This window comes from Furipterus horrens, unplaced genomic scaffold, assembly GCF_987537825.1.
Source record: "Furipterus horrens unplaced genomic scaffold, mFurHor1.1.pri manual_scaffold_4, whole genome shotgun sequence".
Classification (NCBI taxonomy): domain Eukaryota; kingdom Metazoa; phylum Chordata; class Mammalia; order Chiroptera; family Furipteridae; genus Furipterus; species Furipterus horrens.
In genome coordinates, this window is record NW_028327174.1 from 33,105,121 (window position 1) to 33,126,371 (window position 21,251).

Sequence of the window (21,251 nt, forward strand, 5' to 3'; positions counted from 1 at the left end):
TGTATGTCCTCTTCGGAGAAGTGTTTGTTCAGGTCCTTTGCCCATTTTTTAATTGGGTTGTTTGAATTAAATCTTATATAGTTATAGCCTTTGACACAGCAATTCTATTTTTGGAAACTAGCATCAGGAAGTAATCAGAAATGAAAGATACATGCACAAAGATGATACTAAAAATGTTAAGTATACTAGTGACAATGGGACAAACTACAAATCTACTGAACATAGTATGATCCAATACTTTGTGGCGATTTCTGGAAGAAATTAGACACAAATAAATCAAAAAACCTTTCATGAATTGGAAGAATGAATATTGCTAAAATATCCAAAGTGAGCTACATGTTTAATGCAGTACCTATCAGGATAACAATGGCTATATCAAATCATCATGTTGTATACTTCAAATATAATTTTATTCAATATACTTTAATAAAAAATAATTTTAAAAATCATTGGCACACCTTTGTTGAAGTAAAAAAAAAAAAAGCTTACACAAAACACCATGGGCTTTAATTATATTTTGTTTGTGTCATTTAGGGAGATGGAAATAGTCTGTCCTCGCAGACTTGAAAAATTCAAGTTATTTAGTAAACTAGCAAACAACAAAAATAATGGCAATTTTTTTTCAGAAATAGAAAATATAATCTCAAAATTCAATCTTGAGAAAGAGGAATACAGCATTTCCTGACTTTAAACATATTACAAAGCTACAGTAATCAAAACAGTATGGGACTGGCATAAAGGCAGACATAAATACCAATTGAACAGAATGAGTGGAATTTCAAGAAGTAGAGATAGGAGATAGGTCAATCCAGGTATTGAAGGACCCCAATGTCATGTTAAATACAGGAAGGGGACTGACATGTATTGAACACTTCATATTGATGTTATAGCTTCATAACTATCTTATATCCTCTAGACATGTTACAAGATCTTGGGCAGCTTTAATGATGTCCTGTAGCTGAGGATTTGTTTCAGTGCTAAAGATAATTAAAAATGTGACCTGTGGCCTAAAAAGTGGTTAGGCAGAAGAGTTCAGCATAATCAGAGAATAGTAGGTTCTCAAATAATATCAATTCACGCAACATTGTTTTGTTATAACATTGATGAGAAAAAAATCATAGATGCAGAGAACAAACTGATGTCTTTCAGATGGGAATAGGGGTTAGGGAACTGGGGGGCTAAGTGAAAAGAAAAAGTGAAGGCATGAAGTAGTACAAATTGACAGTTATAAAATAATTATAGGGATGTTAAGTACAGTTTAGGGAATATAGTCAATAATGTAATAATTATATATGGTGTTAGATGGGTGCAAGACTTATTGGGAAATCACTCTGTAAGTTATATAAATGTCTAACCACTATGCTGTACACCTGAAGCTAGAATAGTATTGAATGTCAACTGCAATTAAAAAAGAAAATTTTTAAAAATTTCCCTGTGTTCCATCTATTTATCCCTCCTTCTCTCTGCTTGAACCACTGATCTGTCTCTATTGTTTTGCCTTTTCCAGAATGTCATATTGTTGGAATCATATAGTGTGTAGCCTTTTCAGACTGACTGCTTTCACTTTACAATATGCATTTGTTTCCTCCATGTTTTTCATGGATCGATTCCTTTATTCTTTTTACCACTGAATATTACATTATACTGATGTACCAGATTTTAAAAAATCTACTATTTTCTTCCAGTCTATGGTTTGGCTTTTTATTCTCTTAACAGAGCAGAAATTTTTAATTTTAATGAAGTCCAACTCATTGATTTTTCTCTCATGAATTGTGCTTTTGGCATTATATCTAAAGAAATCATTGCCAAATCCAAGATCACCTAGGCTTACTCCTGGTTTCTCAAGAATTTTGTGGTTTTGTTTTAAATTTAGGTCTGTGATTCGTTTTGAGTTAATTTTGTGAAGTTAACTTTTATAAAATTAATTTTTAAATTAAGGTGTCTAGATTCTTTTTCTTTTCATTTGTATGTGCATGTCCAGTTGTTTTAGCAGCATTTATTGAAAAGATTATCCTTTCTGCATTGAATTGCTCTGTTCCTTTCTCAAACATCAGTTAACTATATTTGTGTGAATCTATTTCTGGGCTCTATTTTGTTCCAGTAATTTATGTTTCTATTCTTTGCCAATATTAAACTGTCTTGATTAGTGTAGTTTTATAATAACTCTTCAAGTTGAGTAGTGTCTCTCTTCTGGCTTTGTTGTTCTTCAGTATTGTATTGGTTATTCTGGGTCTTTTGTTTCTTCATATAAACTTTAGAATCAGTTTGTTGGTATCTATAATTTGCTGGGATTTGTGTTGAATACATTGATCAAGTTGATAAAAATTGACATTTCTATCCACTATGTTGTACACCTGAAAATAATACAAAATAATATTGAATGAAAACTGTAACTGAAAAATAAAATAAAAAACCTGACATTTCTTACATATTTTTAAAGTTTTGCATATAACATTTAGGTTTTTCATTTTCTAGAATTAATTTTTATACAGAATGATGGAGGATCAAAAAATTTTCCCATATGAAGAGCTATTGTACCAGGGCCATTTATTGACTAGCCTATCCTTGCCCTATTTTTGTCAACGTAAGAAACATACAGCCTTGTAGAAAATTTTTACGAGTTTATTTGAGCCAAAACAGATGAAAATTGCCAGGAAGCCAGATCTTAAATGCTCTGGATAAAGACAGTTTTGCAGTTTGTTTTACCCTTTTTGAAATTAAGGTGGGAATGTAAAGATTACATGAAGGTGGGAAAAAGACAGTGGGGACTGGGTTATAGTATGGTTAATAAGCTTATGTGTTCTCTTGAGGGTGGGTACACTTTCGCATGGTGTTGCTTCTGGTATTTCAAAAGTTTGCACAAGAACAATGGACAGGGCATGCTTAAATACCTTTCACTAAAGAAGTTGTAGACCTGGGCATGACTATTCACCATGACCCACCCGGTTAGGAATTTATGATTTGTTACAGCACCCATTTTTCATTTACATTTTTTATGCTACTTTTTGTCATATTCAGAGTTCTCATACATGTGTTGTCTTGTCCTTGCAGTTTTTATGTTCTACTGGTCTATTTGTCCATTCCTAAATTGTTATATAATAAATCCTGGTAGGATGGGTTCTACCGACCTATTCTCCAAGGCTCCCTCACCCACAGAAAATTATCGCAGCTTTTCTTGGGTCTTAAGATGTGGTATGAATTTTAATGTAATTTTAACAAGTTCTGTGAGAAACCTTGTTGAAATTTTTAAGTGTAATTGGATATACTTATTGATTAGTTCAGTGAACACTGAGATCTTTATAGTAAATATCTTGTCTTATTTATGAATACGGTATATTTTTCCATGAATAAGACCTTAATTTACAAAGGTCTTTCACTTCTTTTGTGTTCTTAGGTATCTAATAGTTGTCTTATTTATAATTGTTAATGGCTGTTTCTTAAAATTACAAACTTGCGCAGTTCCAGAAAGTTTTTTTGTAATTTACTATTAAACCATTTTACAATTCAAAAATTTTAAAATTCTTAAAATGTCAATAATTTACAAACTAGACAAAAATACAAGAGATCCTATCTGAGATATTAGTGCATTATTTTCCCCCAAATTTGAAGGAGCACATTTCTTGTAGTGCATGATTAAAAAAAAATATATATATGCCTGTCTGGAAAATGTTGAATCTACTTACTTGCTTTATTATAAAACTATATTTTCTTTTCTCTTTTTAGTTTATGCTGTTTATCATTATGAGCTATTTATTTTGTGATTTACAAAGGTAAGTTTTTCTGAACAATCAGAATGTAAACTCATGCTACTGAGGTACTTAAAACATTTTGAATGTTAATTAAATGGAATCCAGTTAGTGATTTAATGTACCACTAACAAACCTGTTGACCTTGTCCTAAGTGCTACAGGGAAGACACAGATTAAAGAAGTCAAATCTCAGTCCTTTTTCATCAATTATAAGGAAAATTAGGAGGTCCCAATAAATTACTTGTGTATTGTCCAGTTTCAAGTATTTCTCTAACAGGGTAAATAGCTGCTACAAAAGTTGGAGACTAAAAGTTTTAAGGTAGTCGTTTTAAGGGTCCACTCAAGGATACCCTGAAACAGGCATCTAGCCAGTCTAGCACTGGGCCTTGAGACGATTTTCCTTTCCTTCCCTTTCTCTAGCTCTGCATAATTCTCAGTATGGTCAAACCATCTGACCTTAAAAATAAATATTTGAAGTGCTGTCGTTGTCTTACCCAAATATCTTAAACGTCTGTTCCATATACCATGATCTCAGTATACATCTCATGAGAATTTAGTTGCCAATTCGGTACACAGCAGCTCCGAGATCAACGCGACCTAGTTAATCCAGTTTGCCCAGACTCAAAGCCAAATTGAGAGGTTGATCCAGGGATTATCTCAGGACCTGTCCCTGCTTCCCAGAAAAACTCATCCCTATCTCAAACCCAGACCCTAAGCCCCTCCTGATCAGGTGAGCTAAAGCTGCAATGCCTTTGAGGTCTTGGCAGGGCTCACTCCCACTCTGGAGGAGGAGCCCGCGTTTTTAGGATTAGTAGCACGCAAAGCCGCGTGTCTGACACCAGCAGAAGCACCGGGCTCGCTCGCGTCAGCTGGACCATTGTGCAGGCTGCTGGAAAGTCGGCCTCACGCAGGCAGTGGCCCCGCCCCGCGCGTGACGCCAGCGTCAGCCCAGTCCCGGCATGCTGCGCGGCCGCCGGCGGTCGAACGCAGACGAAAGGAATTCTTGTGTGAACAACCTCTGCTCGGCTCAGTTCAGCTGCTGTCCAGTCTCGGGTTGACGGGAGTGCCTCCTCCAACCGTTCTTCTACTCCCCGCCCGTCAGTCTGAGCGCCCCCAGCCCTCCCGCGAGGGCGCCCCGGGACGGAAGGAGCCACCAGCCTGTCGGCGCCCGCCGTTCTCGTGGTCGCCGTCGCGGTCGTCGTTGTGATAGTCTCTGCCGTCGCCTGGGCCATGGCCAATTACATCCACGTACCGTCCGGCTCCCCGGAGGTCCCCAAACTGGACGTCACAGTTCAGGATCAGGAGGAGCAACGCTGCCGGGAAGGGGCCCTGAGCCTCCTGCAACACCTGCGGCCGCACTGGGACCCTCAGGAGGTGACCCTGCAGGTAACGCCCACACCTCAGCCTTAGGTAGTTCACAGCCCCGACGCGGCCCAGAGGTTCTTCCACTCCCTTGTATTCCCAGATCACCGAGGAGGACCCACAGGAACGTCTTCTCCCTCAGCCCTTTGAGACGTGACCCTGTATTTCCTCGTCACACCGAGGAAGGTCACTCCCCCTTCTTCACAATTTCTTGTTGAAGTAGTCAGGGGGGCAGATTTCCTCTTGTTTAGAAGTGGCCACGTAGTGACGAACCCATTCCAGACCCGGGCGATTCCTGTTGAATGGTGCCCCTCCTCCCACCCACTCCCCTGTCCATTCTAGATGCAAAACGAGCATTTTCCACCGCGTTGTAAAGGGTCTTTGCCAATTAGTCCGAGCAGCTTTCTCTTCTCCTTTCGCAAATAATGCGGTAATTAATCCTCTCTGATCTTTTCCTTTTCCTCCCCTCCCCCAGCGGTTTACTCCCATTGATGCCTCGCCCTGCGTTTTACCTTCTCAGATCCTTGGATTGGCACGAGTATTCGACCCCAAAGAAATAACCACGGTCATACATTTCCTAGATTGGGTTCTTAGGCGGCACTACACACCTTGTTTTATATGGATCGATATTAATAAATTGTTTTAGTCGTCTTAGCGAAATTAACACTGATGTTAGAATGATCTGTGGCCTGTGAACATTTCTTTTTCTTGAGCCACTGTATTGAGATAGACAAAAACTGGGAGAACAAATTCTTAATCTAAGCATTGTCCAATAACTTCTAATAAGTTATGCTTTAATATACGTGAGATTATTTTGAATTCTAATTTGTTTTTCACTTTTGGAGTTTCAGGAACTGTATACCAAAATGAACCTCCTTTTCCTTCGCAAGCACAAAGTAATTTTGAATGCTGGGATGTTTGGGGTTTTTCAAATCTGAGCTCTAACGTTAAGACCATCACTTGTTGAGGTAGCCAGATCATCTGCCTTGTTTTGTTGACTTATTCCGCAATGTAATTGACTTAACGGTATCTCAGATTCTTTGCTAAAGTAGCTACAAAGATGAATAAAACATGAACAGTGCCCTAAGGCCCAGAACAGTTCCTGACACTCGTACTTTCTTGAGTGTTTCAGTTTTTATTGCCTAGAAGAGTTTTGAGCAGACTGAAAGGATCCATATGTTTGGGAAAAAAGTTAGAAGACAAAAATTTTGAAATTTTAATGGAGTGTTTTTTAGCTGACTATGTAGGACAGTGTGAATCCAAATGATTTTCATGTTACTGTAATTTTTAAAGATGATATACTTTTTTAATTAAGGAAAATTAAATTAATTGAAACCCTAAACTTCTTTAGTTCATTAACTTATGTGTAGTTTATTCTAGATTTTTGTATTTATTAATATGACTTGTATTCTGTCAGTTATAAATTAAACAGATTAATTAAAGCCATGCTACTTACTGGTGAACTTCGGTGCTGGTAAACCAGTTACTTTTAAAGCAGAGATTTTAAAGTTTGAATCTTTGGAGACTAGAGTTTCTGTTTGTAAAACAGTAATAACAGCCACCCTGAGGTACTCTGTGCCAGGTTCGGGTTAGGTGATCTATATTTTTTATCACTTAATGCCCCAAACAACCATTTACGTAGGTTTCTCTCTCTCTCCCTCTCTCCCTCTCTTTCTCTCTCTCTCTCTCTCTCTCTCCCCCCCTTCTCTTTCTCCCCCTTCCTCTCCCCCTCCCTCTCCTTTTTCCTCCCTCTCTTCCTCCCTCCCTTCCTCCCTCCCTCCCTTCCTCCCTCCCTCACTCCCTTCCTCCCTTCCTCCTTTCCTTCAAACTCAGTAAAGCCAGGATATAGGTAAAAAAGGAACAAAAATGTGATAACATCACACTGTTTTTGTTGTTAGCAAGTACTTGGGATTGAATCTTGTCTCCTATCTATGTAGCTACTTCTGACCTGAAGAACTTAAAGTACTTGTTTGTAAGTAAATGTGCACACCACCACTTGTTTTGCCCTAGGGATGATATATCAAATGCAGTTCTTCCATGTGCAAGCCAAGCTTTTGATCCAGAAGATTGGACAACTAAGCTGAATTGATGGTTATTCATCTCAATTTAAATTTGACTTCCACATTTTAGGTCATTACAAACTCTGCTTTTATGATGTTTCAGGATTTCCTTAGTAAATCTCATTCAGGAATATTTTTTATAATTTGTTTTTATTTTTATTGAAGTAAAAAATAAAAAGTGTGCCTCACATTTCAGAAGTGGGAATAAGTATCATATACTCAACAGATTAAAACAGTATTAGTAATATATATAATTGATTTCTTGTCAGAGATTTTTTTCCTACAATTTTACGTAATTTAAAATATGCTTTAATGTACCTAGCAGTACTATTTTTTTTTTAACCTGATAATTACTCCTGCCAGCTGAACTATTCAGAATATATCAGAAAATCCAAAAGCAAGCAAAAAAGACTTCAGTGCTGTTAAAATGATAGAGGGCAGGTCTTTGCTCAAAACTTATGGACACATGGAATAATATATCTCATTTTAGATAGGACTTTAACGAATTTAATTATTTGGTTTTCCTATTTGTACAAGATTAAATAATGTATAAAAGGTGTGGTGAGATCTTTGGAGTATAATATCTTAAAATGGGCAGCGTAAGTATAAACAATACTAGTTGCAGTGCTTTCTATTTAATCATATTTTACTGTTTGTGAAGCACTTTTACATATGTTCTCCCAACAATACTGTGAGGTAGATGTAGACTTTTAACATGTATTTTATAGTTAATGAAATTGAACTCGGAGTTTGTAAATAGCAGATCTGGGATGAGAACCCATCTTATGAGTGAATTACTGTTCTTTGATTAAGAAAAATTTATGTTTGTATATTATGATTAAGGAAGGGAAGCCATTTCTGGATAAACTTGATTTCATAAAAATAAAAGCTTTGGCCCATGAAAAAGATTCAGATATAAGTTCTGAACGTAAATTTCCATTACTTTTTACATATGTAACATTATTTTAGAAAAGGGATTCACTTTAGCTTTCCTTTTGTTATGTAACAACTCCCTATCTTATAAGAAGACGTGGAATTTTGATTTATCTTCGTTTCTTTGGATAGTCCTTGAAAAAGAAATAAAGAATCATGTGAGATCTTTTAGGTCCAGTGGAATAATTCTCAGGAGACTGAAAATTGTTTTTATTCTAAACAAGTTGATGAGTCAGTGTTTGGAATATTCTAGTATATTGTTTCTGGATCTTTCTCTGCAAAATTGAACAATGTTTTTTCCATTAACTTCTGAATTTTTATTTTACTTTGTTTTATAACTTGGGACCTATGATAGATGATGGGAAAGGCTTGATAGTATAGAAAGACCTTAATTATTATGTGACATTATAAAGCTTAAAACATTTATTCTTGTTACAGGGTCTCAGTGAGATCAGTTGCTATACGGTACCTTATATTATCTGTGTTTTTCAATAAACTCTGTATTATACTGCCCAAGAACGTGGGGTTTGAACATAGTGCTGGTTTTGAGTCCGTGCTTTTTATTTGACTGGATGTGATTATCTTGGCCAAGTTACTTAACTCTCCTAAGCCTCAGTATCCTTAGCTGTAAAATGCATCCAAATGATTCTACCTCAAAGAGTTGCTGTGAGAATGAAATAAATGCTATCTCTCATGATAATTACTAACTGCTACTGAGCACCTATGTATATATTGGATGCCTGAATCAAAGAAACAAAACATCTGTTCTTAGAAATTCCCAGTATGATGTGCAATACAAATGGAAGAAAATAATTACAGTATAGTGTTTTTGTAATGAACATTCAAATTTTGTTCATGTGTAAAGGTTACACAAAAACTTAAAAGGCATTCTGTCCTGCTGTAGTACAGTTTTGAAGTTTTTATTTATTGATTGATTTTTAGAGAGACAGAGGAGAAGGGGAGACATTGATTTGTTTTTCCACTTATTTATGCATTCATTAGTCATTTTTTTGTATACCTTGACTAGGGAGTGAACACGCAACCTTGGTTGGGAACGACACTCTTAACCAACCAAAGCTGTAGTACAAGTTTTTGAATGCATAGTTCTGAAACCTCTTTTTTCTTTTTTTTTTTAAGTATACATGCACTGCCTTGGAAACCTATACTTGTGTTAGGTTATATAGCTACATAGTCTTTATAGTTCCTTCTTCATTTTTAAATATGCTTGAGATAGTTAGTGAAATATTCTATTAAAAATCTGTAACTTGCCCTGACTGGTGTGGCTCAGTGGATTGAGTGCCGGTCTGAGAAATGAGGGGTAGCTGGTTCGATTCCAAGTCAGGGCACATGCCTGGGTTGCGGGCCAGGCCCCCAGTTGGGGGTGTGTGAGAGGCAACCACACATTGATGTTTCTGTCCCTCCCTTTCTTCCTCCCTTCCCCTCTGTCTAGAAATAAATAAAAAAAAATCTTAAAAAAAAAATCTATAACTCCTATTTTAATATTGATATTTGATACTGTATTTTAAGAAGGACTCAAAATCCTGTTATATAGTTGCTTTATTAGATTGTGTTTCCTTTGGTGTTTTAATCTAATAATTAATATTTCTTCCCATTTTTATAAAGATAAATTTGTTCCTTTATGTTATAGAAGTTTCTAAACAGTCTTAGGTAAATTTAAGTAATATATTAAAGGTGCCAGAAGGAAATAAATTTCTAGGGAACTTGAGTCCTTTAGATACGTATAAGGGATCATAGTTTGTGTTTAACATAACTTTAAATATCAATGGTTAGGTCCAGTGCTCTGCTCTTTATTCCTTCTTTCTTTGTTTTCAGTGTTTTATAATAACAAGTATTCAACTGGATGGTAGGGCCTAAGACTATTAGATTTATAATGTTTGATAGGCTCCCAAGTATTTTTTAAAATATGGAACACTTCACAAATTTGCATGTCATTCTTGTGCAGAGGCCATGCTAATCTCTGTATTGTTCCAATTTTAGTGTACGTATGTGCTGCCGAAGCGATCACTCCCATGTATTTTATTAAGATGTGACTAAAAAGACTGGAGCATAACGTGATAGTTCATTTTCAGGTATTAAGCTGTGTGACTTGCACTAAGCAAACCATTTCACCTCTCTGGGGCCTCAGCATAATGTGGGCAAAGAGGATAGTCTTTGAATCCTGATTCCAGTCATTTGTAATCTCTGGCATGTTTTAAAATCTCTATGAAATGTGATTACTATGTACCTTAGAAAATAGAATTATAGAATTTTTCTACTATACTATTAATAGTAATTTTACTACTAATACTACTTTAGTACTAATAGAATATCCTGAGAATTGAATCAAATATATTAAATTGTGCATAGCACATTTTAGTATTACATGCCTCTATGTCTTATCTCTGATTCCCTCCCAGTCCTTCCCTGCATTTATAATTGAAAAATTTGATCTGAAGGAATTGTATGCTCCTAAAATTTAGTAAATCTGACATGTAATTTTTTTGTACCAGGCATTATACTAATTTTTAGCAACATTGGTTTGTGCACCTAACTGTAGCAGAAGTTAGGCATGGGAAAATGTAGGAGGGTACTTGAGCTGAGCTTTGAAGGAAAGTTATGATCAGACGGAATGGGGAAACATTTCTGGTCAAGTAAAAGTACTTTCACAAAGTTAGACTGAGTATTTTGGACGAACAAGAAAGGAAGTTAAATTGATTTTTGAAAAGGGGAGTGGTTAGTATGAAGGTTTTGTGCTTCAAAGGAGTCAGTACTATGTAGGACATAATGGGAAGCCATTGAATGTTTTTAAGTAGGGGAGTTATATTGTGTTTTTTTTCAAGTAGGGGCAAGAGTAAGCAGCATAGGTTGAAAGAAATGTTTTCAATTAGGAGATAAGTGTTCACTTAAGACATTGGTTTTGAAATAGGTGGTTACCACGCACTATAGTATGCTAAATCAATATAGTGGGTGGAAACCATTACAGTTTAAATAAATGAATTAAAATGGGATATGAACCCTGACTGGTGTGGCTCAGTGGATTGGGTGTCATTCTGCAAACCAAAACGTTTGATTCCCAGTCAGGGCGCATGCCTGGGTTTTGCGCCAGGTCCCCAGTTGGGGGCGTGCGAGAGGCAACTGATCCATGTTTCTCTGGCACATCAGTCTTTCTCTCTCTTTCTCCCTCTTCCCCTATCTCTCTAAAAAAAAAAAAAGAAGGGATGTGATAGGATAAGTCAGAGAGCCTTGCAAGTAATAAGGTAAGTATTGTTATGTGAAGCTTGTTATAATTTTAATAATTAAGTTTATTGATTGATTTTGGGGGGGGGGAGAAAGAGAAAGAGAGAAACATTGACCTGTTGTTCCATCCATTTATGCATTTGTTGGTTGACTCCTTCCTGTATGTGCCCTGACTTGGGATCGAATCTGTAATCCCGGGGCATCAGAAACTGAGCTATCTGGCCAGGGCTCTTTTATCTGTGTACTGAATTTGATGATAAATATATTTCTTTCTAGCTATTGTATTAACAAATATTTGAGAAAGAATTAATCTAGGAGAGACTGTTAGTCTAGACAAGAGGTGCTGAGACCCTAATTAGGACAGTGGCCTTGGAGACGGAAATAAGAGACTGATTTGACATTTCAGAAAATAAATGTGTAGGCCTTGTTAATTGCTTGTAGGTGAGGGAAGAGGAAAGCTTAAGGTTTTTTTTTTGTTTTTTTTTGAATGACAAGGATAGGGCAGTAATAGAAGATCTATACTTAAGGAATCAGAGATTATATACCTTATGATTTGTCTTATAAGGAGTTATTTGACTCTTCAATACAACAAATAGGTTATAAATAGATAAATTTCTATCACTCTTAAAATTCGTGAGATACAACAAACATTCAGAAAAATGCATGAAACATAAATTGTAGTAGAACCAAATACGTATATAACCCAGACCCAGGGAAAGAAACAAGATATTACTAGTAACCCAGAATAGTATCTCCATTTTTCTTCCTGGTCCTAACCTCTTTTTCCCTCTAGTGGTAATCAAAATAGCAGTTTTGTTTTTTTGTTTTTAAATTAACAAAATAGAATTTTTTTTAGTCTATTTTTTTTTTTTGCAAGTCAGTATTCTGAGAAAATAATATACCAAGTACATGAATTTCCTTTTACAAGGAACTTGAAATTTCTTTTTACATGAAATAATTTAGTTTTACTAAAAAGATGTTTACCGTATTAAAATTTTTTCTATTCAATCAACCTATATTTTATTTTAAAATTACCTGATTTTTAAAATTACCCTCTACTTCTCCCATATGTATTTTACATAGTTGTAAGCACACCATAGCTAGTTCTGTAATCCTTTTTTCTATATGGCCTTTTGTAACTATATTTCCATGTTTGTATGATAATGATTTTTTTTTGATAGCTGCAAATGTAGTATTTGGTCATGTTAACATTATGCGACTTAATTATTTTTATGAGGTTTTCAAAAAAATGTGGAGCAAAAAGAAAATTCGGTCATATTCTATCTAAACCTATTGATTTTGTTTAAAAAATGTAAATGATATATACCCTTAATAAAATACTTATAACACATACAAGGATATAAATGAAAAGTCTAACTTCCTCAACTCCACAGATAATTTTGTGAATGGTTTCCTTTGAACTTCTAAAATAATAGCAAATTACGGATTTACCAGGGCACATATCAAAGCATGTGTATTAATATCTAAATGTATTCCTTTATATACATAACTAAGTTAGTCTATATCTTGCTTTTTAAAATAATGCGAGTAGATCTTAGACATCCTCCTATGTTAGTATATGTAATCTTCCCCATATTAAAAAAAAATTACTTTTTTGAGAGAGGGGAAGGGAAGGTGAAACAGGGAGAGAGACATCAATGTGTAGTTGCCTCTCACACGCCCCAGCTGGGAACCTGGTCAGCAACCCAGGCATGTGCCCCGACCTGGAATCCAACGAGTGACCCCTGGGTTCTCATGTGAGTGCTCAAGCCACTGAGCTGCACCAGCCAGGGCAATCTGCCCCATATTTTTAAAGCAACATTGAATTATTTTTTGGATATTAAAAACAGTATTATAGTATATCTATAGAGTAAATTCTTAATGGAATTAAAAGGTTAAAAACTGAGTGTCAGTTATGGTTGTACAGAGAAACAGAATTTCTCCTATATATTTATTTCAAGTAATTTGTTTATACAACTGGAGGCTGGTGAGTTTGAAATTTGTAGGGCAGGCTGATAATCTCGAAACTCTGATACAGGAGTTGATGTTGTAGACTTGAAGCACACATTCATTCATTTGCAATGATTGCAGCACAAGGCAGACAGATAAAATAGCTATCAAAAGGTTGTATAGAAATACTGGTTCTTGAATAATAAACACTTGAATCAAGAAACACATGTTATAGAAATTAAGGGCAAGACTGAACAATGTAATTGCTATTTGTTTAACTAGTATTAAAATTATAGACAGGCAAAATTGTATTCAAAAGTTCTTTTGTGTTAAAAAGTAGATAATTTCTTTTAACTGATATTTAGTTATTTTCACATTATCTTTTACTCAGTTCCTTGAAAGTATATAATTGCTTCCCCCACATTTTTTCCTTTTTTGGGCAGCTGTTCACAGATGGAATCACAAACAAACTCATTGGCTGTTATGTGGGCAATACAATGGAAGATGTTGTCCTGGTGCGAATTTATGGCAACAAGACTGAGTTGTTAGTCGATCGAGATGAGGAAGTGAAGAGTTTCCGAGTGTTACAGGCTCATGGCTGTGCACCACAACTCTACTGTACCTTCAATAATGGACTGTGCTATGAATTTATACAAGGAGAAGCATTGGATCCAAAGCATGTCCGCAACCCTGCCATTTTCAGGTACATTTCTTTTTCTAAATTTTGTCTTTCACAAAACAAGTATTAAGTGTAGTAAGGAAATGTATTTTAAAACTGCCTTTCTTTCTTTCAGCAACTATTTGTTTAACTTAGAAACTTTCTTTAGTTAGCGATCCTTACAACTAAAGAAACATTGCTTTCTATCTGGCATTCTAATTGTTGACTCTTTGCAAAAGAAAGGACTGCAAGAGGTTTCAGATTAGTCTGCTCCAGAACAAGGCTTCCCCTTAATTTTTTAAAGTGGTGCTTGCCTCAAAGCATTTAACATTTCTTATTACCAGTTTGAGTTTAATTAGATGTCACATATTAAGCCATTGTTTTTAGGTCAGCCTATTGATAAAGATAAAATGCATCCAACAATGTGGACTGATTAATCACAGCTTCAGTAAATGTTGATTGCTCCTTAGATCAAAGTCCAGAGTGTTCTGTTTGCTTTGGCTCATTCAGACATACCTACTTGCTTGTATTATGATTATAACAAAGAGTATCTACTTTAAATATAAAAGGCATTGAAATATATGTTTACGTTTGATCTAGTTTAGGGGAAGAAAAAGAATTTAGGCAGTCCTTGCTCTCCTAGTAATTTACAATTTGTGACAGACAAAAATCTTGGGGGCGTGGTGTGTGAAACGGTATACATGGGAGAAAGACTTCAAAAAAGTACAGATAGTTTACTGTAGTATACCGGGGAAATTAGGCAGTGTTTCCCTGGGATTACATTTAAACTGGGCTTTGAAGGGTGAGGCAGAGCATGGAGGAAGATAGGGAATGGGATGATATCGGTAAAGACAAGTTGTACCGATTTACTGCTTACCTAGTGATTCAACTTCTGGAAAGTTGTCATGATCTGTTTTATTTGAACTCTGCTGTAGCAATCAAGTATTGCAGAGACCTTCAGAAAATGTTTTAAAATTCAAAGGTTTAGGAATTTTGTCATCAGGTCTCGCTCTAAAACTTGCCTCTTCCTGGGAATCCTGACTGAAGTTTAATTAAAAACTACCCAGCAGCAGACATAATGGAAAAAAGGTAGTTTAAAATGAATTGTGTACATTTTATTTTCTCTTTTAAATCCTCACCCGAGGATGGGTATTGATTTGAGAGAGAAAAGAGAGAAACATTGTTGTGAGAGAAAAACATTGATTGTTGCCTTCTGCGGGTTTCCCGATCAGGGATTGAACCCGCAACCTTTTTTGGTGTATGGGACCATGCTTCAACTCACTAAGCTACATGGCCAGGGCTGTTACACATACTGACTTCTAGTGCTAAGGGCATTGTAGTGAAACTGGTTCACTATGGGTTGCAAGTAAAATTGGTAATGCTCTTTTGGAAATCAGTAAGGCAATATATAGTAACATAAAAAAAAGTTATGTTATGTTTCTGTCATGATAACTCATACTTAGATATAGCTAAGGTACACCAGCACTACTAAGTATTATGCTACTATTTAAAGATAATTTTGAATGTCTAAAATATGCAAAATGGCCTATACAGGGCAAAGAAGAAAAAAATCAGCTTGATAGGTGAACTATAGCTTCAGCCAGACAGTAATTTGTTCATGTGAAAACTTAAAGGGAATAGGTAAAAATGAAATAAACTATTGGATGGTCAGATTAGGGATTATTTTTCAATTAAAAAAAATTCCTGTTATTGTTTTAATGCTCTTAAATATTTAAGAGTTTCCAGGAAGGGGAGCAATTAATGAGTGTTAGTAGGTATTTGAGGAATTCTCTGAAGCTTTAAGATTTTTAAACTGAACTTTATTGAATATGGGATTTTAAAGTAGCATTTGCCTTGATTTTCAGTAAAACCTTACTTATTGCGACTAAGTAGAAGACCAATAGATGATAGTCAGAAATCTTTAAGTAATTTTTCATTACCTCCTTGTTTATATAAAACAAAAATGGTTTATTAAGTAATGCTATTACCTTAATGAAGAGATTTTTTAATAGTTTTTCCTGTTGTATATAAAATTTACTAATAGCAATTAATTGATTGCCTTAATCAAATTTTTAAAGAACTATATTCTTTTTTATGATCATTTTATTTAATTCAAAATTTTCTTTTTAATTGGGTTAAAATACATGTAACAATTTATTGATTATTAAATATATAGTTTATGTAGTGCTACATAGTATATAGGTATATATATATGTATAGGTATTAGCAGAAGTAGGTTTATAGTTGTAATACAATAAATAATACAGTAATTAATAAATAATAAGATAAGAATAAACTTTTACACACTCACAACTGTAAACCTACATTCACCAACCCTTGTAGTATATAGTACATATGTTAAGTACATTCACATTGTGCAGCCAATCTTCATAGTTCATTTTATCTTACAAAACTAAAATTTTATATTCATTGAACAAGTTCCCATTCTCTTGGCAGCCATCATTATACTTTTTGTATAAATTTGACTGCTCTAGGCACCTCATGTAATTGGATAAATTTGACTGCTTTAGGTACCTCATGTAAGTGAATTCATATTTTGTTGTTTTTGTGTCTTACTTCACTTAGCATGATGTCTTCAAGGCTCATCCCTCTTGCAGCATATGTCAGAATTTTCTTTCTTTTTAAGGCTGACTAATACTCAGTTTTATGAATATATTATAGTTCTTTCATTCATGGATGGTGTTTTGTGTTGCTTCCACCTTTTGACTCTTGTGAATAATATGAACACAAGTGTGCAAATATTTTTTGAGGCATTGCTTTCAATTCTTTTGAGGATATAACCAGAAGTGGAATTACTGTATCATGTGATAATATTAGTTTTAGTTCTTTGCGGAACTGTCATACTGTTTTTCATAGCAGTTGCAGCATTTTACATTTCTACCAACAGTGCACAAGGGTTCCAATTTCTCCATATCCTTGACAACACTTAATATTTTTGGTTTTTATTTTACTTTACTTTTTAATTTTATTTTAGATATTGGCCATCCTAATGGCATGAGGTGGTATCCTGTTGTGGGTAATTACCCACAGCATTGACTTATATTATCAGTAAGGCTTCCAATTAACAGTAGGCTTTTCGTACAGTAGTTACATATTTTTTGAAAGTCAGAAGTTAAATGCAGATTTTCAACTCCATAGGAGGTCAGTACCACTAATTCCTCTGTTGTTCAAGGGTCAACTATATAATGTAGTTAAGTGTTTTGGGACTCAAAGTTATATGTGGATTTTCTGTTAGGCAGAGGAGTCGGCGGCACTCCTAATCCCTGTGCTGTTTAAGGGTCAACTGTAAACGAGTTAAATTCTTATGGCATATTTCTGGTCACAGAAACATCACCAATCTTCTAAGTGATGACCCAAAACACTAATATTAAGATCTGAAATAAATATGAACTATACATACAGGTAACCCCTGTGTAATGCGGTTGTTAGGTTCCTAGCAAATGCCATATTATGTGAATCTGTGTTAAACGAAACAAAGAACTAGTACAAAATGCGGGGGTTAGGTTCCAAAACTTTAAAAAACATACTATTAAATTTTTATAGTTGAGAAATATCTTTATTAAAGCAATTTTCAGATTACATATTAATCTGAATTAAGTAATAGTCCCGATTGTTGCTTCACTTAAATCTAAGGTTTTTGTGACATACGATACTTTTTCACCCTTTTCGAGCCAATTCAAAATCTGTAGTTTTTGTTCAGCGAGATGAAATGTCTTTTCAGAGGTATATTTTAAATTCCTGCCAGGCATAGTTCAGGGCTACAAATTAATTCACAAAAGTAAAAACATAATTACCATTTCTTTAAAAAAGGTTTGATATTACCCGAAAAAATTTAATATATGTATGTGTAATGTAGCAAAAAATAAAAACACAATTAAAGTTTCAAAGGGTAATTAATACCCCATGAACAAAATGGGTTTAAAATTCTGATTAATTTTAAAATTCTTCAGGCAAATCTAATACCACGTTCATGCTTGAATGAAAAATTTTAAAGGAGTTATCTTTTGCTTTTAAAAGCTTTTATCATGTTCAGTATTATTTGGGGATTTCCCTAATTTCTTGTTATATGGGAGTTTTCCCCAATTCTCTGTGTTGTACAGAAGATACCTGTACATTAAAGAAAGATTGATACAAACAAGTATTTTCCAACCTGCTTATTCCAATTTAGATTTTCTAGTGTCTATAGAGCTTATTCTGGCAAGGTGGGAACGCACTCCTGGACAGAATACCATTTCAACACCGGGCACCCTCACACACCTACCCCACACACTGATGGGGCAATTTAGACGTGACATTTCACCTAATGTGCATATCTTAGGTGGGAGGAAACTGGAGTACCTGGAGAAGACCCATGCAGACATGGGAAAAATGTACAAGCTCCACACAGACAGTAGCCCTGACTGTGGATTGCTTTTTTCTCATCAACATTGAATGAAATGATGTTATTTGAGAACCTCCAGTACCACACAGGTTTGGTAACTGTAGCTTTGTAATAAGTTTTGATACTAGGAAGTGTGAGGCCCCCAACTTCATTCTTGTTTTTCAGAGTTGTTGTAGTTATCCATGGTTCCTTAAGAGTCTGTTTGAATTTTAGGATGGATTTTCCTATCCATGCAAAAAAATGCTGTTTGGATTTTTATGGAAAGTGCATTGGATCTATAGATCACTTTGAGTAGCGTTGACATCTTAACAATATTAATGTTTCCATCTATGAACATGTGATGTTTTTCCATTTATTTATGTAAGTTAATTTTTTTCAGCAGCATTCTGTAGTTTTCAGTGTACAAAGTCACCCCCTGGTTAAGTTCATTCCTAAGTATTGTACTACTTCTGATGCTATTGTAAGAATTGTTCTCTTACTTTCCTTTTTGGATTGTTCACTCTTAATGTAGAACTGCAGCTCATTTTTATGTGTTGCTTTTGTGTTCTGCAACTTTATTGAATTCATTTGTTAGTAAAAACTATTAATTTTCTTAACAAAACCATTCTTTACAAATTGTATGTTTTGATCAAGCTCAATTTATGCCAAATTTTAGATGAGTATGGAACTTGGAATTAGGACTGACTTTAAAAAGCTTTCAGCAAAGCCTAGTTTTTAGTATGTAGGTGCTGTGATTACAATTGAATTATATTTGTTATTTCCATAAAGATATTTGTATTATGAATAGATTTTCTTCCTCATTTTTCTACAGAAAATATACACCAGGTAGTTCTAAGACCTGTGGAAGCTGACTTGAATTCTGTACTTACAGAAGAGGCTAGATGTATCTTTCTGGTAGAAGAACAGGCAGTATTTCAAATGGTCCCTTTGTTTTTGTATAGCATTAATTTTGTTACAATTCCTACTATGAGATTTTAAAAAAATCCAAGATCGATTTTAATCTACCTGACAACCCAGTAACAGTAGTGGGAGAATCCCCTGATCTTTTGGTAAATTTCTAAATGTACTCTTGAGTTTGTTGCTAAGATAATAACTGATTCATCAGTACCTGTTAAGTATCCCTTCTAAGTGCTGAGTGCTAGAATAGATGGAAAAATAAAGCATGGTCTTTGTTCCTTGTAGGGTAGCTAGTGGAAGTATTTTATCAATAGTATTGACAAAGCAGTCTCAACTATTACTATTATTGTTCGCTGTTATTCTATTTTGAATTTTATAGGAAAATGCTATAAAACATTTTAAATAACACTATATTTTTACCCATTAAATACAATACAATCATTTAATATTAATTTTGCCCCTTATATAATCTAATTTTATTTTAACATTACACCTGTAGATAGGGCAAATACATCTATAATTTACTTCAGAAGATTATAATTGGCTCTTAAATTTTGATATGGATTTTTTGCAAATAGTTTATTTTCCATTTGAGTGGGTATATTTTACCTTATGCAGAAATGTTTGTAAAATTTCATATAAAAGTAATTCTCATTTTCATAGCAAATTTGTTAAAAGGGAAATTTATATTTCATAAACTTTATAAAAACATCATTTGGAAAATTTTGCTTGTTAATCCATAGTTTATGTTCATTTAAGATTTTTATTATAACTAGTAGGAAATTGATATGAAATGGGAAGTCTACCAGATCTCTGTATAGGAATATGAATGTGAAGTTTATGCTGTCATCAATTAAATTTTTATGTAATTTTTTCTGGTATTCATAGGCATATAATTTTAGATTTGAAGGAGAACTTAAAAGTTATGAAATAAAACCATAATTTGTTTTTTTAAGAAAACTGAAACTCAAATAATTTGCTTTAATTCACTATGAAAATACAGTTGCAAAGTCAGAATGAAAACCCAGCTAATTCTGTGCAGCGTTATTGGGGGGAGTTATTCTGTAGTGGAAAGGGCTTGGATGTTGCATCACATAATCAGTTCAAATCGCTCAGCCCCAAATATCCACCTTTGTGCCAGAAAAGTCAAGGCACTCAAGAGTTGTATGTGTTTTCTCTTTCTAGCCTCTATTCATATTCAACAGATTCCATTAATTTATAAGAGTCCCTTGGAATTGTGGCCACATATTACTCATTTTGAAGTCTTTACCATAGAATTGTCATTCTATTTACTTCCGAGTAAATAACTTATAAAAACAGACAACTTATGAGACTACATTTTATGTTTTTTGAAATCAGAGTTTCATACAAACTCTGGGGTGAAACTAACAATTGACATTATTGTTATTTTAAAAATCACAGTAAATGAAATTAATTGGTGTTCTACTATGTGACTCTTCTCCTGAATCACCAGGTCACCAGTCTTTTTTTTTTTTTTTTAAGATTTATTTATTTTTAGAGAAAGGGTAAGGGAGGGAGAAAGGAAGAGAAATATCAATTTGTGGATGCCTCTTGCGTACCCCCATATGCGGACCTGGCCTGTAACCCAGGCATGGCCCTGACTGGGAAATTAAACTGGTTCGCAGGCCGGCGCTCAGTCCACTGAGCCTCACTAGGCCGGGCCACATTACCAGTCTTATTTGTTCAGTAAACATTTCTGGGACATAATGTTCTGTTGACAAAGATTGCCGTTTGTGTTTTATGTAACACATATCATACCTTTCTTCAGGCCTCTTGTCCCAACTCTATTTTTAAGGTTTTAAACCTGTTTTTACTAGCTTAAAATGTATATATGTGTTGCACATTTGCCCTCTCCTTTGTTTTGGCTTTATCATCACCTTTTTCCTGAAGTTTCCTGCTGCTTAAAGTATCATACATTAATTTGGGCCTATGCATATATGAAAGTTTGGCATAAAAGTAGATTTCATTTTTTACTCTTTATTA

At 34.6% G+C, this 21,251-nt stretch overlaps 1 protein-coding gene and 1 non-coding gene across 2 annotated transcripts in view; one reads left to right on the forward strand and one right to left on the reverse strand.

Annotated features, from left to right (window-relative positions):
- Positions 1–4,721: 4,721 nt before the first annotated feature.
- The window catches only part of ETNK1 (ethanolamine kinase 1), a 43,918-nt gene continuing 27,388 nt past the window's right edge, over positions 4,722–21,251 (forward strand). The window contains exons 1-2 of the mRNA XM_090272925.1: positions 4,722–5,134; positions 13,734–13,993. Of these exons, the coding sequence (XP_090129051.1) occupies positions 4,979–5,134; positions 13,734–13,993 (416 nt within the window). The 5' untranslated portion in view covers positions 4,722–4,978. The remainder of the gene's footprint in view (positions 5,135–13,733; positions 13,994–21,251) is intronic.
- On the reverse strand, positions 10,022–10,129 carry LOC150011497 (U6 spliceosomal RNA). Its single transcript, XR_016510913.1, has one exon. It is a non-coding gene; the product is annotated as a U6 spliceosomal RNA (small nuclear RNA).